Source organism: Anguilla rostrata, chromosome 9 (assembly GCF_018555375.3).
Source record: "Anguilla rostrata isolate EN2019 chromosome 9, ASM1855537v3, whole genome shotgun sequence".
In the NCBI taxonomy this organism is placed as follows: domain Eukaryota; kingdom Metazoa; phylum Chordata; class Actinopteri; order Anguilliformes; family Anguillidae; genus Anguilla; species Anguilla rostrata.
Genome location: NC_057941.1, coordinates 8,281,565 through 8,295,529, shown reverse-complemented (window position 1 = coordinate 8,295,529; position 13,965 = coordinate 8,281,565). Strand labels below are relative to the sequence as shown.

The window sequence follows — 13,965 nt, the reverse complement described above, 5'->3', positions numbered from 1 at the left end:
TCTGCGCTTTTATTTTGACAGAAGTATCTGCTTTTTGTCCACAGAGGATCTTTCTGTGGCACATTTTTGGCAGACCCTTTGAAAAGTTTCAGTGCTTCCTCCTCTGAGAGGTGAGAGCAGACCAAAGAGTTATGGCTGCCTTTCGGTCATAAACTCATGTGATAATATCGAAGACAAAAAATAGCAAACAGACATTAAGAGAAAAGGCCGTTGTCTGTTTTGGTGGTTCATTGTTGGAAGAATGGTGTTTTAAAAATGAGCTGCAGTTCAGAATTACTTAACAAAATGGCTGAGGCTATTAACCGTTCTGTGGCTTCACCGTTTTTGCATGCACTTTGAATATGAGCAAGCAAAGGAAGAAAATCAGTTATAGGGCTGTCGCTAAGGTGACGAGCATTCAAAAATAAACTGATCCCGCTTTGAGAGAGTCGTTCTTGGTTCTGTGTCTGCCCTCCCTGTTAAGGTTTAACCTTCTGTGCAAGAAAAATAATTTAATGCTATAAACACCTTAAAGGTAATTGTAAAAAAAAGTTAAAACTCCACTGTGCTGTGTAAATGCGTTTCAGACTTGTTGCCAGTTGCAGTGGAAACGCCCCTGGCTATGCTGACCGTGAACTTTTTACCCTCATTACTTTTCTCAGTAATAGCTACACTGTGCTGAAGTCAAAGGGCCCCCTTGGGCCCCTGGGAGACTCTGATGTGGCTGGCATTTGTTGTGGGCTGACGGTTGGGTTCAAAGACACGGAGACAGAGATATCGAGAAAGACGCAAGAATTCTGTGATCGACGTTTTCAATGGCTCTTATTCTGCCCCATGTGTTGCCTACAAAAGCAGAGTCGCTGTTTTCGTCTGGATGTGAACGAGCTGCTGTAGATCAGTCTGGCTTTAGTTCAAGGGTATGTAATGTAATGTCAAGCGAAGAGGTGGTCAGAGATATTGAAAATTGCATTTCTAGCAACATTAATGATTCCATATAGCCGGTAACAGTAATTAGTGTCATAACGATCTTTTACATTGAGTGCACCCCTTGAAGTGTGAGAACACTGTATGGTACTCTCTAGTGCCGCTATTTTGTGTGTTTTCTTGTTTGGTATTTAGCTATTCTGGACATTTAGTTGGAACTAGGGTGTAAACATGGAATCGTGTGTGGAATAAGTAAAATTAGCAGGCCAAATGTACGTTATTGCTAGCAAATACACTTGTAAAGTGAATTACTTTTTCAGAATGTTATTTGTATCCTATTCAAATATTAGCCTCTTTATTTTCTCAATTACAACATAGTATGTGTATGTTCACAGCTATGGATGACTGGTAATGCGAACTATAGCTACCTTATCTGACCTGTGTTCTTTAGTTGTTCCAACATCCTTCGGTATGCAGATTTGTGCATTGCTTTGGATAAAGCTGCTACCAAATAAAATGTAATGTAATATCACGTTGTTATATTCCTGAAATATACAGTCAGAAATGCATCACTGAAATATTTTAAGTTATGCAGTGTTTCATAATCATAGTCCGTGAACCCTGATGAGTCTTTGTTTGAAACTTTGTTGGCTTTGTTAGTGAAGTTGGCTACATGTAGCTAGATCGCATGCAATTCAGTTCTAGCTTGAAATAAATGCTGGTGAATTACCAAGCTAGCTAAGTTGCAACTATAAACAGTAACAGCAGTTCCCATAGGGAGGAGGACACCTTGATGGGAGAACAGAATTCAACACAAAAGCTCCCCAACCTCAAGCATCTAGCTGCCTATCATAACTAGCTAGCCAAAAGTAACGTTACTTCCAGGTCCAGAAAAACAGGCCAAGTCTGCGTTGCTTTTCTTTCCCAATGGCGAACTTCAGAACTGTATTTACAGAGTATGTGACTGTTTGGGCATGGTCAGGCAGACCTCATGAGATATTACCTGCTTTTCTAAGTGTGATGGTAGCTTCTTAGAATATTTGTGCGTTTCCTCAAGCTTTGATTTGTCGTGCAATGCGTGCAACGTGTCTATTGCACCACACAAAACCTTTTACATCCCCTCGTTAAAAAACGGTTAAAAACGACATGCGGATTAAAGCCTCGGCCCTGAAAAGAGATACCTCCTGAGCTATGCGCACGCGAGCCGTCCGGAGAGCTAAAATAACTCGTAAAAACGCAGAAGTGATGAAACGGCAAACGCGGAACGCGTAACGAGCTCTAAGAACCAACGTAGACCCGAAAATTACCTGCTAAAATTACGTGTAAACCGCGGCAGTCAGAAGCCGTAAATGTTCTAAGCGGTATTTGGAAGCGACATCGGGCGGTAACGGGAGACGGCGTGCCTGTTTTACGGCCTTGCCGTGCCGCGGGGAGACGGACGTAGCCGGGTTTCGCTCTGCCCGGTTCCCGATGCCCTGCCCGCTAATTAAAGCGGTGCGGTGGAGATCCCTGCCGTGGAGAGGGGGGGGGAACGAGCCGAGGAAGAGCGCACGGCCGCTCGCGTCCGGGACAGGCCCGAAAAAAAGGTTGACCTCGCGGCACCGTTCCGTTCCGTCGAAAGTTGTCGCAGAGCGTTTTGTTTTCTGCCGGCGCAGCGGGCGCTCTCCCGTCGTAATCGAATGAGGCGCCTCTCGAAAACGGCGCCCCAGCCAAAGGCCAATCGGATTAATTGAAAGCGATACGCTCGGTCAATGCCACGGTTGCCGACGGCGCACCGGATCCGGTGAGGTCGCTCGCCCCCCCCCCCCCCCGAGCCGCGAGTCCCCCGACCGATTCGGACGCGATTCGTAATAATAAACGTTATCCGCGCAAGCTTTTAACTCGTTCGTCCGTTTTTCAGCTCGGGGAAAATCGCATTACCACCGACCCTGGCACTGCAGCCATTACGACCAGGCCATCTATTAAAATCTGAAAAGCAAAAAAAAAAATGAATAATAATAATTGCGCTTCATGATAATTCTCTAACAGAAGAGCTCGCTTTCCCATTCGTCAGTTTGCAAATGTGTATTCAGTCAAAAACGAAAAAAAAAACCTAAAATTTAATTTTGACCGGGATCAGACCGGGCTGAAATTGGCCTTATGCTCCTAATGCTGAAATGATTGAACGTGGGGCGGAAGACAAGTGTCTGAAAATGCAGACAATGCGAAGTCCCTCGCTTACTCACGGCGCACAAACAGGAATATGATGCCCCGGGTAATTGCAGCGGCACCTACCCGCTACGTGCCCCATCCCCTCATAAGGACGGGCAGTGGCGTCTCCAGGGAGAGGGGCTCTCTGTATGGCTGTTCCCTCCTATTTTATCCATGTAGCCTCCAGCTGGCTTGCCCATGGGGGAGACTGAGGTTCACACACTCACACACACACACACACACACACACAGCACTTTGCGCTTTTTATCTCTCAGAGCTCATGATGCTGTATTCCCACAGCCAAAAGTGAGCTCCGCAAAATGCTGATCTGTCCCCCTTTTGGGGTTTTTCAAAATTTCACTTATTTGAAAGTTTTTTGGGTGGTGTTACCATTGGCAACAGTCGCCGCAGCAGCAGATGCTACAGGTTGTTCCTCAGTCTAACCCTTGTCTACTAATCTGGTTGCAGCTGTGATGGGGGAGGATCTGGGCGGGGCTGGGACCCCCGGGCGGTGGCAGGGCAGAGCCAGGGCCTGCCGCAGTTCTCCATCAGATAAGCCCTGCATCCACACACACAGCGGCTGGGTGGGGTAGTGCCGTGTGAGAGAGGAGCTCTTAGCTCAGCCACCGCCAGCCTGGCATTCTGACACATTGGTGCTGTTCAGTATGTGTCACAGTCTTGTGCTCGACCAAAAATAAAACAGAGCAGTGTCATTCATAAAGAATCTACCCGCCCCAAATAAAATAATGCTGTACACTCCTTGAAGTAGTTTGCAGTAGTTTGAAGTAATTTTCCCAAACCAGAAGTCTTCTGATTTGCTAAAAAAGAGAGAAGAGAGCGCAGATGAGCTTTTCTATCATCGCCTCTCCGTTCTCTCCGCGGAAGAGCGTCTGTGTGGCGCTCCCTCTCCAAGGCTCTCCGCTGTCCGGCAGCACATGTCCCAGGCCCAGCGCAGCCTGTTTCATTTACCTCCTAAGCGTTGCCATGTTCCTGACAATTTGTGGCTGGCGTAAGATGTCTTGGCTGCTTTGTGAGTCCCTGATATGTGCATATTTAGATGCTTTTTTTTTTGTATAAATAAATGCTAAATGTGATATTAAATGATTTGCCTACATTGTCTCTCCCCACGTCAAAGTTGTAAATGGAAGAATCGGATATTTTCAACCACGTAAGAAAAGCGACATTTGAAATGACTGCTAATGTGTATTGCTGTGTATTGCCCTTTTCACTGCCACTTGGAGAACAGGGATTGTCTGTGGAGTTGCCAATCATGTGACATTTATCTGCTGAAGCATAATAACAGAATCTTTTAATCGAAGGCATATGGGCCTGTAGCTTTTTCATGTATGAAACTCTTCTGAAAATCCCAGGACATCCCCTACAATGTACCGAAGTCCTTTATCCAAATTAGATGAATATGTACCGTATAAAAAAAATCAGGAGGAAGGTTCAGTAACATGTACGGAGACGTAGTTTTCCAAAAATCAAGGAAGTGAATCGGTGTGCTTTTTTTTTCTAAATTCTGCCCCATGTAATACCAAGGGTAATCATTGGCCGTGTTTCAGCTGCAGTAAAATCAGAGCCATGAAGAGGGGGGGTGAGGGGGGTGGGGGGGGTGGTGGTGTTCAGTGCCTACTCACTCCAAATTAGATTAAAAACGAGATTTGATTTTGCAGTGTATATTTTTTTTGTTATTTGTAATGGACTAGAATCTTCCGTAATCCCTCCACTTTCAGAGATTGGTGGACCGTTTGTGCGTACATCTGAAAAACACGCCAGAGTGCATTGCTCGCGGGGACAGAATAACCTGGCCACTCACGGGGGGGGCGGTGGGACGGGACGCCAAATCCTCCAGCTGACGCTGATTAATGCGCTGCTGCGGTTTGCGCCAGCAGAGAGGTGGAAGTGACGGAGGAACGCTGTGTGAAACACACACACTGCTTTCTGCCACGGTTCTGTTTCTCTCCTCCGCCATTGCACTGTACTGTGTGTTGGTCTTTGCAGCAGTACACAACGGAGTGTTTGAATACCTGCCACGTTTGAAACAAACAATGAAAGTATGTGTGCGTATGTATATATGAGTCTCTGCGTATGTGTGTGCATGTATGTGTATTCCTGGGAATTTTTCAGTATGTGCGTGCGTGGGTGCATGTGTGCGGTATGTGTTTGTGTGTGTGTGTGTGTGTGTGTGTGCATGTATGTGTATTCCTGAGAATTTTTCGGTACGTGCGTGCGTGTGTGTGTGCATGTGTGTGGTATGTGTTTGTGTGTGTGTGTGTGTGTGTGTGTGTGTGTGTGCACGTGTGCGGTATGTGTTTGTGTGTGTGTGCATGTGTGCGGTATGTGTTTGCGTGCGTGCGTGCGTGCGTGCATGTGTGCGGTATGTGTTTGTGTGTGTGTGTGTGTGTGTGCATGTGTGCGGTATGTGTTTGTGTGCTGTTGCCCCTCTGATTAGGATATCTGTTTCCTTCAGAACGAGCCCCTCTTTCTGCTGTGTGGATCTCTACTCCCTGCGGACGGGAGAGATGGTCAAGTCCATTCAGTTCAAAACGCCCATTTATGACCTGCTCTGTAACAAACGGTACTGTACTGCAAACGCCACATATCACACGAATCCTGCAAATCTCAGCTTGTTCCAAACCATTCATAACTTTTTCCTGTGTTGTATACTGTGATCCCTGATGGTTGTTTACTCGTGAGAACGATTTTGCAAAACAATATTTAAATGTAATTTTTGTGATTTTTAATCACCATGGAAACCCACTGATTTGTTCATTCACTTAATTTTGTCAGCACTCTATAAGCGCAGAAAGGATTTTTGTTTATTATAACATAACGGTTGGACTAAAATCTAGATTTTGTTCCCTCCTCTTACAGGATCCTTGTCGTCGGTCTGCAGGAGAAAATCGCCGCCTTCGACAGCTGCACTTTTGCGAAGAAATTCTTTGTCACCAGTAAGTGGAGCCCGTTTTGTCGCCAGGCGTACGGTTTCCTCCGTCCCGGCCCGTCGAATTTTCGGAGGCAAATCAAATGGGCGGGACAAGCCCGCCTTCCCTTTTGTTCTTTGGTCGGCGGCACCACGGAGCAGGAAGTTTGGGCTGATTTAATAAACTCTATTAAATCCGCCGGCGCTGGTCCCTCAGACTGGCGGCTCTGCTCCCTGCCGCCTGTGCTCGAGTGAGACCAGATGACGCTAGCGTGGCGCACAGGAGCGCGCGCCTAACGTTTATTTGCTCACCTGTGTTGGTGAACCAGAGCCGCGCCGCGGAGCGTAGCGGACGCCGCGCGCGTAGCCGACGCTAACGCCTTCGCTAAACGACTTCTCTGCGTCGCTCCCGAACGTTGGCGTCGGCGCAGTTCTGCTTATCCAGTAACTGCTCGCCTCCGTTTTTCTTGTTTTGGTTACTTGGTGTGTGTGTGTGTGTGTGTGTGTGTGTGTGACAGAGAAGGCTTTTCCATGTACTTTAATATTTAATATTTAATATATGTACCATGTACACTCTGGATTGTAAGCTTAGAAGATTACTAGCCTGTTGTTGTGGTTAGTAAACCTAACAATGCAGACAGTGACCCCAGTTGCATGCCTTGCCAAACATAAAGAATAAGCTCATTAACAGAGGGCTAAGTTATTGTATCTTCGTTCTTTTTCTGTGAAAAAACCATGAAAATTGCTTAATACCTTTGTCCCACTGCACAACTCTATAAGATAGTGATATATTCACATTGGGCCTCATTCACAAAACCTTTCTTAAATTATTCTTAATTTTGTTCTTAAAAATGTTCCTATGAAAAACCGATATGGGATTCATGACACATGTGCAAATCTTTGTTTTTGTGCATATCCCAGGTGTATGAGGTGATGAATGCTGACTGTTCGTAAATTTTATGTGCAATCCTGTTCGTGTGATCAACATGAGGAAACAGCCATGAACAAATACAGATAAGAAAAAAATGATGAATGCCAAAATGTTCCTGGAAGCATTCTTACACACAGTTTACAATCAAATATGATTGTACATGTTTTGTGAATGAGGCCCATTTGAGTCGTTATTTATTCAAAATTGTATGCACTGTGCTGTACTTTTTCACCCTTGTGGCCTTTGTATGTTGCGAAAATCCCATCCAGCGTACACACACATGGATTCCACGCACATATGTTCAGATATCAGAGCAGTTCTGCTGACACACTCTACAGTAAGATAACTGCATGCAGTTCAGATGCGGCATGTTTCCTGTAGGTTTGTTCTTTGTGCGCACAGAAGTTTTTACAAATTGTTCAGGGCACAAGCAGTGCTTTCCCAAGAAAAGAAATATGTAATGCGTGTGGATGTGATTTTTGTGCAAGGGGCAATGTGAGCTATTTGCGCCATTCTCAGTACTCAGCCATTTAGTACCCATGATTTACTTGATGTTTGTCGCTATTAACAAATGTGTTGATCAGAGCTGAAGATTGGTGCCTTGTTCTCAGAAGACAAGGTGTTTACGGCTGCATGCTTTGGAAGATGCGTTATGATACAGTTAACTGTATGCTTATATTTATCCGGTAACTGGGGGGAATCATGGCGGTGGGGTTTGTTTGGAGGGTAAATGAGTGTGTGTTTGGGCCTCCAGTGATGGAGTGTGACACCCCTGGTGTAAATAAGCGGGGATTCCTGGGGTCTTGGCTCAGGGTGCCTCTCGGTGCCGATTGGTTGCGTGTGTTTTTTGGGGACTGTAATTGAAGACACGGCGGCTGCTTTATGGCTTCCTCGCTTGGCGCAGCTGTTTGTTCTCCCGCGTCTGACGAGCGAGCGGAGGAGAGCGTCTCTTCGGGGGGCTGGGGGGGTGGGGCGGAGCGAGGTGAGGGACCCGCAGCCCCGCAGCCCAGCAGCCCCGCAGCCCCGCCCCCGAGGATGTGTCGGACACGTGTTATCTCGCTGCGCTGGATCCCACTGGCTGGGAGCGGCGGGACGGGGTTTGGCGTCGCTGCGGCTGCGGCTGCGGCGTGCCTCTGCGCTGCTCTCAGATCCCGGGCCCGAGCGCTGCGCTGCGCTGCGATGCTGCGGGCGCATGCAGAGGCATGGGGCGCGCTCCCCGAGCTCCTCACTCCACCCGCGTCTGTGTGCGCTCAGCCATGCGCAGAGTTCTACAGAACCACATGGGGGCATTTGTGTGTGTTTGTGTGTGTGTGAGCGTGTGTATTTGTGTAACGTGCATGTACTTATGTGTGTGTGTGTGTGTGTGTGTGTTTCTGTGTGTTTGTGTGTGTATTTCTATGTGTTTGTGTGTGTGTTTGTATTTCTATTTGTTTGTGTGTGCGTGTGCGTGCGTGTGTGCATATTTGTGTATTTGTCTGTGTGTCTGCGTGTGTGTGTGCGCGCGTGTGTGTTTGTGTGTGTCTGCGCAGAGCTGTGTGACTTATGTCCAGTCGTTACAGTAATTCCTCCACCTCCTGAGTTTATGACTGTGGTATTTCCTGTGGGGTCAGTCTGTCTGACAGGTAATCAGTACAGGAGCCAGGCTCCATCCACTGGCCAGTCTGGCTGGCCTGGCCTCCATTTAGCTTATGTAATTGGCTTGGTGGACACACTTCTCTCTGACTTCTGCTCCGAGTGTCCACTGGATGACAGAACAGTTCTGTAAGGTCTCCTGCACGCAGTACAATACATTAACTTCAATTCCTGCAACTAGTACAATACATTAACTTAGAATACATTCAATTCGACCTGCCTAAACGAGACTCTTGGCACAAATCAGATGAAAGGTACTAAGTGAGGCAGATACCTTGTCACAAGGGTTCAGTTACAAGCAGCATTTTCATGTTCTCACAACCGTCTGGTGAGTGCAGTGCACTTTTATTTGTTGTAGAAATTGCTTTACTCATTAATCGTGGTGTATACACGCAGATGGGAACGCAAATCAAAACTGTTTCCCTACATTATATCACATGTTCATTCAGCGATTCGCTGTTTCTGTATGTGTATGTGTTATGTGTTATTGCCGTTGAGTATATTCCGTTTAAAGCAAGGCCAGAAGTGTGACCGAATTCTCGTGTGGTGAGAGCGGGACGCAGCTGAGACGTCTGAGGTGAACAGGTGCTGCGCGGTGTTAACTTCACGGGCCGGTGCTTACGGGAATGGAACCCGTCCCCCCCCCGGGCGGTGCGGTGCGGTGGTGCGTCGCCGGCTGCCGTTCCTCACGCGTCTGCCTCTGCGTTCCAGGCTGTTACCCCTGTCCCGGGCCCAACCTCAACCCCATGGCGCTGGGGGGCCGCTGGCTGGCCTACGCCGAGAACAAGGTAGGAGCGCGCTCCGGGCGGGGCGGGCGCTATGCGAGTTGCGGGCTCCCCGGTGTTTGTTTTTATTTCCAGATCGGAACCAAGTCGTAAGAAAAACATGAGGTTGTAATGTCGCGACTCGCATGGTGTGAGAGAGCATTCTGAACAGATCCGACTGGTCTACAAGCTCCCAATCGTTTTTTGACATGTCAAAAAAAATTTGGGCACGGTCGACTTGAAGTCGTCAGGTGTGAGAGGTCAAGCGAGCCGATTCTGTCTGTTTCAGTTCCCGTCGACCAATCAGGAGGTGGCTCCGTGTGTGACGTTTTGCCCGCTGTGCTTTGCCGACTATAAGGTCATCTGACCCGGTCGGGAGTTCGTTTAGACTATGCTATCATCCGACCGGTTGTCACAATCTGAACCTCGTTAAGTCTGAGAGGGCATCCGAACTCCCGACGTCGTTACTCGTGAGAAAAATCGCCCCGTACGGGACCGGGCCCCGCCCCTCACACGCCCTTAACATTCCCTCCGCTCGGCGTCCTCCGCCCCCTTTATTATTATTTCCAGTCATAACGCTCATTTTATTACGGGCGCAGAGTCTGTCTCGGGAGCGCGGGGAGGAAACCGACAGGAGGAAATGGAAGGGGAAGTGGGACTGCGGTCCAGGTTTCGTTTCCCCGTGATGTCTCTATCGGGGGAGTCGGACAGTTTTTTTTTTTTGGCGTGTCGGCGGTGCGGCGGGGCGTCGGCTGGCTTGGGCCGGCCCGGCGTGGCCGGGGGATAGTGTGGGGAACTGCAGGAAGCCGCGGTCGAAGGGTTTTACTGCAGTGCATTGTGGGGCCTGGGCGGGGCCGCCTTACTTTAGTAGTCTGTCACCGTTGCCCACGCGTCTCAGTTTAATGGTAGCAGAAGCTTCCTCAGCTGATGATGATGACGGTGTGGAGTAGTCTGGTGTGATAACGATTGTGACCGTCTGTCTGTGCTTTTCTCTCCCTCTCTCTCTCTCTGTAATTTCTATTGTTTCTTTTCCTGTCACTCCCTCCCTCTTGCACTTGTTCCATTCCTCTCATTTCTTTTTCTCTTTCCCTTCCACCTCCACCTGTCTCCCCCATATCTCCTTTTCTCAATGGGCTTGATTTTTTGTCTTCTTCTGTCTCCTGCTTTCTTCCTGCCTCTTTCTCATCCATCCTTTCTTTCCCTCGTGTTCTCTCTTCTCTCTTCTCTCCCTCCCCCCCACCTCTCTCCTCTCTCTCTCTCTCTCTCTCTCTCCCTCTCTCCCCCCCCTCTCTCTCTCTCTTCTCCCTCTCTCCCTCCCCCTCTCTCTCTCTCTCTCTCTCTCTCTCTCTCTCTCCCTCCCCACCTCCCTCTCTCTCCCCCCCCCCTCCCCCCCCCCCCCCCCCCACTCCTCTCTCTCTCTCTCTCTCTCAGTTGATCCAGTGCCATCAGTCTCGTGGGGGAGCTTGTGGAGACGGCGCTCAGTCCTACACCGCCACCGTCATCAGCGCCGCCAAAGTGAGTCCCTCTGCTGCACCTTCGCCCTGAGCGCCCCGCTGTCGCGCCCCTCCCTCCACCCGCCCCCCCCCCCCCCCCCTTCTCCATCCCGCCAGCCGGAGCTCAGCCGCACCCCTGGGGCCCGGTCCAGGGGGGGGGGTTACCAAACACCTAGACCCCTCTCATACCCGCCTCACAGTACCAACCCTCTAACAGCCGCAGCCCTGAATCTGAGTGCTGTCCCTACAGGGTTCATAGGCTACAGACTCGCCCGTCGCCTTCCAGATGCGTCTGTGAGGTGTTGGGTCACATACCAGCACGGGATGCTCCCCTGTTAGGCCACAGGCTGCTCTGAGTCCATTCCATTCGTCTCTGTGGAAAAGGGGCGGGGGTGTTGTGCCACTCCAGCCAATGCGAGGCTTTCTGATACCAAACAGAATTTATTCTTCTGTTGATGCAGCAATACGGCAGCCCCCTCCCACATGGATTGGGCCTTCCCCTCGGCCCCCGAGGCGGTTAATTGATTTATTAAGCGTACGCGTGCACTCCCCCCCCCCCGCCCCCGCCCCCCCGCCCGATGGCCTCCTAACGAGCTCCAGCGGCTTACGTGAGAGGAGGGCCATTAGGCCTAATGGAGGAGGCGCATCAAAGGGCGAGCGCGGGGGGGAAGGGTTCGGGGGAGAAAACGAGGTTAAGGAGCCGAGACGCGCAGACTGCTCGTCTGCTGGCCCCCCCAACGCCGTGATTTACAACCGCGTCCCCGCGGCCGACACGCCGCCGCCCGCCCGCCCGCCGTCTGCGCGTCTGAGTGCCGCCGCCGCCGCCGCCGGTCAGGTGGAGCCTCAGCCCCCCACCCCCTCACCCCCCCAGGGCCCCCCAGCTGCTTTCATTCACCCAACCCCCACCCCCCACCCCCCCACCCCACTACGGCCAGCGCCCGTGAGGGACGAGCCGCACATTGTTCCAGATTTACTTACGTATCGGATCTCTGTAAACCCCGCTCGCCGGAGGCAGGTCTGGAAGGCGAGGGCCTGAGCGGGCAGAGACGCGGGCGGGGGGGGGGGGGTGTGTGCCCCCCCTCCTCCCGTGGCTGAGACGCGCTCCTGGGCCTCCTCACGCTCCCCTTCTCCATCTTCGTTAACTTCGTTCCATCTTCGGGCACGCATGCGGTTAGCTGGTAGCCCCGCGGCGCGGGGGGGGGTTAGCTGGTAGCTCCGCGGCGGGGGGGGGTTAGCTGGTAGCTCTGCGGCGTGGGGGGCTAGCTGGTAGCTCTGCGCGTGGGGGGCTAGCTGGTAGCTTGGCGTTGCGGGGGGTTAGCTGGTAACTTGGCGTTGCGGGGGGTTAGCTGGTAGCTCCGGCAGGGGGTTAGCTGGTAGCCCACGGTGCGGGGGGCTAGCTGGTAGCCCCGCGGCGCGGGGGGTTAGCTGGCAGCTTGGCGGCGGCGGCTGTGCTAAATGGACGTCGGGGCTTAAGTGGGGTCTCTCTCCCCTGCCTGCTCTTAATGGAGCTAGCCGCCGCCGCCACGCGTGTCTGCGGGGCCCCGGGGACCGCTGGGCAGGAACCCGGGGCCCGGCAGCGCCGTCGATACGGCCTGGCGCCTGGGCTCGTCAGGCCTTGGGAGGGACGCCCGGGCCCAGCCACTAACAGACTCTGTGTAAATTGCCGGCCATCAATTATTAAGGGGAAGCGTTTGCCTCCCGATTGATCAACGCTAATGTGTTTTCTAATCATCGCAGTTTAGAGTTTTTAGTGCTAATCAAAACAGTTCCCATTGATCCGCCCCGGCCCCGGGGCCCCGCGGCGGGCAGCCCGCGTCCCCCCTCCTCCCGGGCTCCGCCTGGCTCCTGCTGCCGGCCGCTTGGAACCGCCTTCTTCACCGCCATCACCGCCATCCGCGTCCTAACTGCCCGAATAAAAATAAGATTAACCCCTAATGTTCCTGTGCCTGGTTGTGCTTTCATTGGATATTTGAGAATGGTCTTCATTTCATTGAGGGAATGTTTGATGCATTGGGGGCCAGTGTACCTATGCATTTGTGAATTAATGCTTTGGGGGGGCGGGGGGAGCAGCTGTAGGTTAATTTTGTCCACACTACCTTCGTGTAGCGCAGATGTGCTCAGTTTTCTCAGGGTAGCATTTAGATGCATTGAGTGTCTTGTCTGGAAGTTTTAATGGGGGTGTGAGAGATGGCACTGTCTACAAGATTAAGTGTGTCTTCTCTTGCTTTCTCCCTCTCTCCCTCTATCTATCATTCTTTATATCTGTCTGTATCTCTCTGTCTGTCTGTTCATCTCTCTCTCCCTCTCTCTTTCTCTCCCATCCCTCTCCATCTCTCCCTCTGTCATATCTCTCTCTCTCTATCTATCTATCTATCTATCATTCTTTATCTGTCTGTAACTGTCTGTCTGTTCATCTCTTTCTCTCTTTCTCTCTCTCTCTGTCTCCCTCTCTCCCTCTCTCCCTCCCTCCCCCCCTCTCTCCCTCTCCCTCTCTCTCTCTTTCTCTCTCTCTCTCCCTCCCTCCCTCCCTCCCTCCCTCTCTCTCTCTCTCCCCCATTCTCCCTCCCTCTCTCCCCCTCTCTCTCTCTCCTGCAGACGCTCAAGTCGGGCCTGACGATGGTGGGGAAGGTGGTGACTCAGCTGGCCGGCACTGTGCCCCCCGCCCCGCCCGAGGAGGAGGCCCCGCCCCACAGCGGCCCCCGCCGCAGCGTCCACGCCCCCGGCGTCGTCACCGTCATCGACACGCAGGCCGTGGGGGAGGGGCAGGTAACTCCGCGCTCGCGCCCGCGAGTCCTCTGTAATGGACAGAGCTGCAGAGCAGAACTTCAGTTACCCGTCAGTCAAACTGTCCCTCTCCTCTCCTGATAAAATGCAGCTTTCCCACTCACTGGATAATGTCAGTTCATTATGAGGAACAAAGGCAGAAATTCTGGGCCGGTAGATGTGCTGAAAGGGTTTCAAAGTCAGTTTATTTATTCATTCGTTTATTTTTATTCTAAAAAAATTTACTGCAGCGCTTTTCTCTGGTAAGTTAAGACTTTTTTTTTTGAATATTAAATCTGAGCTTAATGCTTTCCTGGTCTGGGAAGATTACATCTTTGGGTTTGTCCCCGGCTATGAAGGCTG

The 13,965-nt window shown here is 51.1% G+C and overlaps 1 protein-coding gene across 4 annotated transcripts in view; it reads left to right on the top strand.

Moving 5' to 3' along the window:
* Window positions 1-13,965, top strand: part of LOC135262805 (BCAS3 microtubule associated cell migration factor-like) — a 249,493-nt gene that overhangs the window by 19,104 nt on the left and 216,424 nt on the right. For all 4 annotated transcript variants that reach the window (XM_064350070.1, XM_064350073.1, XM_064350071.1 and 1 more), the window contains exons 8-12: window positions 5,567-5,674; window positions 5,971-6,047; window positions 9,294-9,370; window positions 10,778-10,861; window positions 13,435-13,605. In XM_064350070.1, coding sequence (XP_064206140.1) covers window positions 5,567-5,674; window positions 5,971-6,047; window positions 9,294-9,370; window positions 10,778-10,861; window positions 13,435-13,605 — 517 coding nt within the window. The remainder of the gene's footprint in view (window positions 1-5,566; window positions 5,675-5,970; window positions 6,048-9,293; window positions 9,371-10,777; window positions 10,862-13,434; window positions 13,606-13,965) is intronic.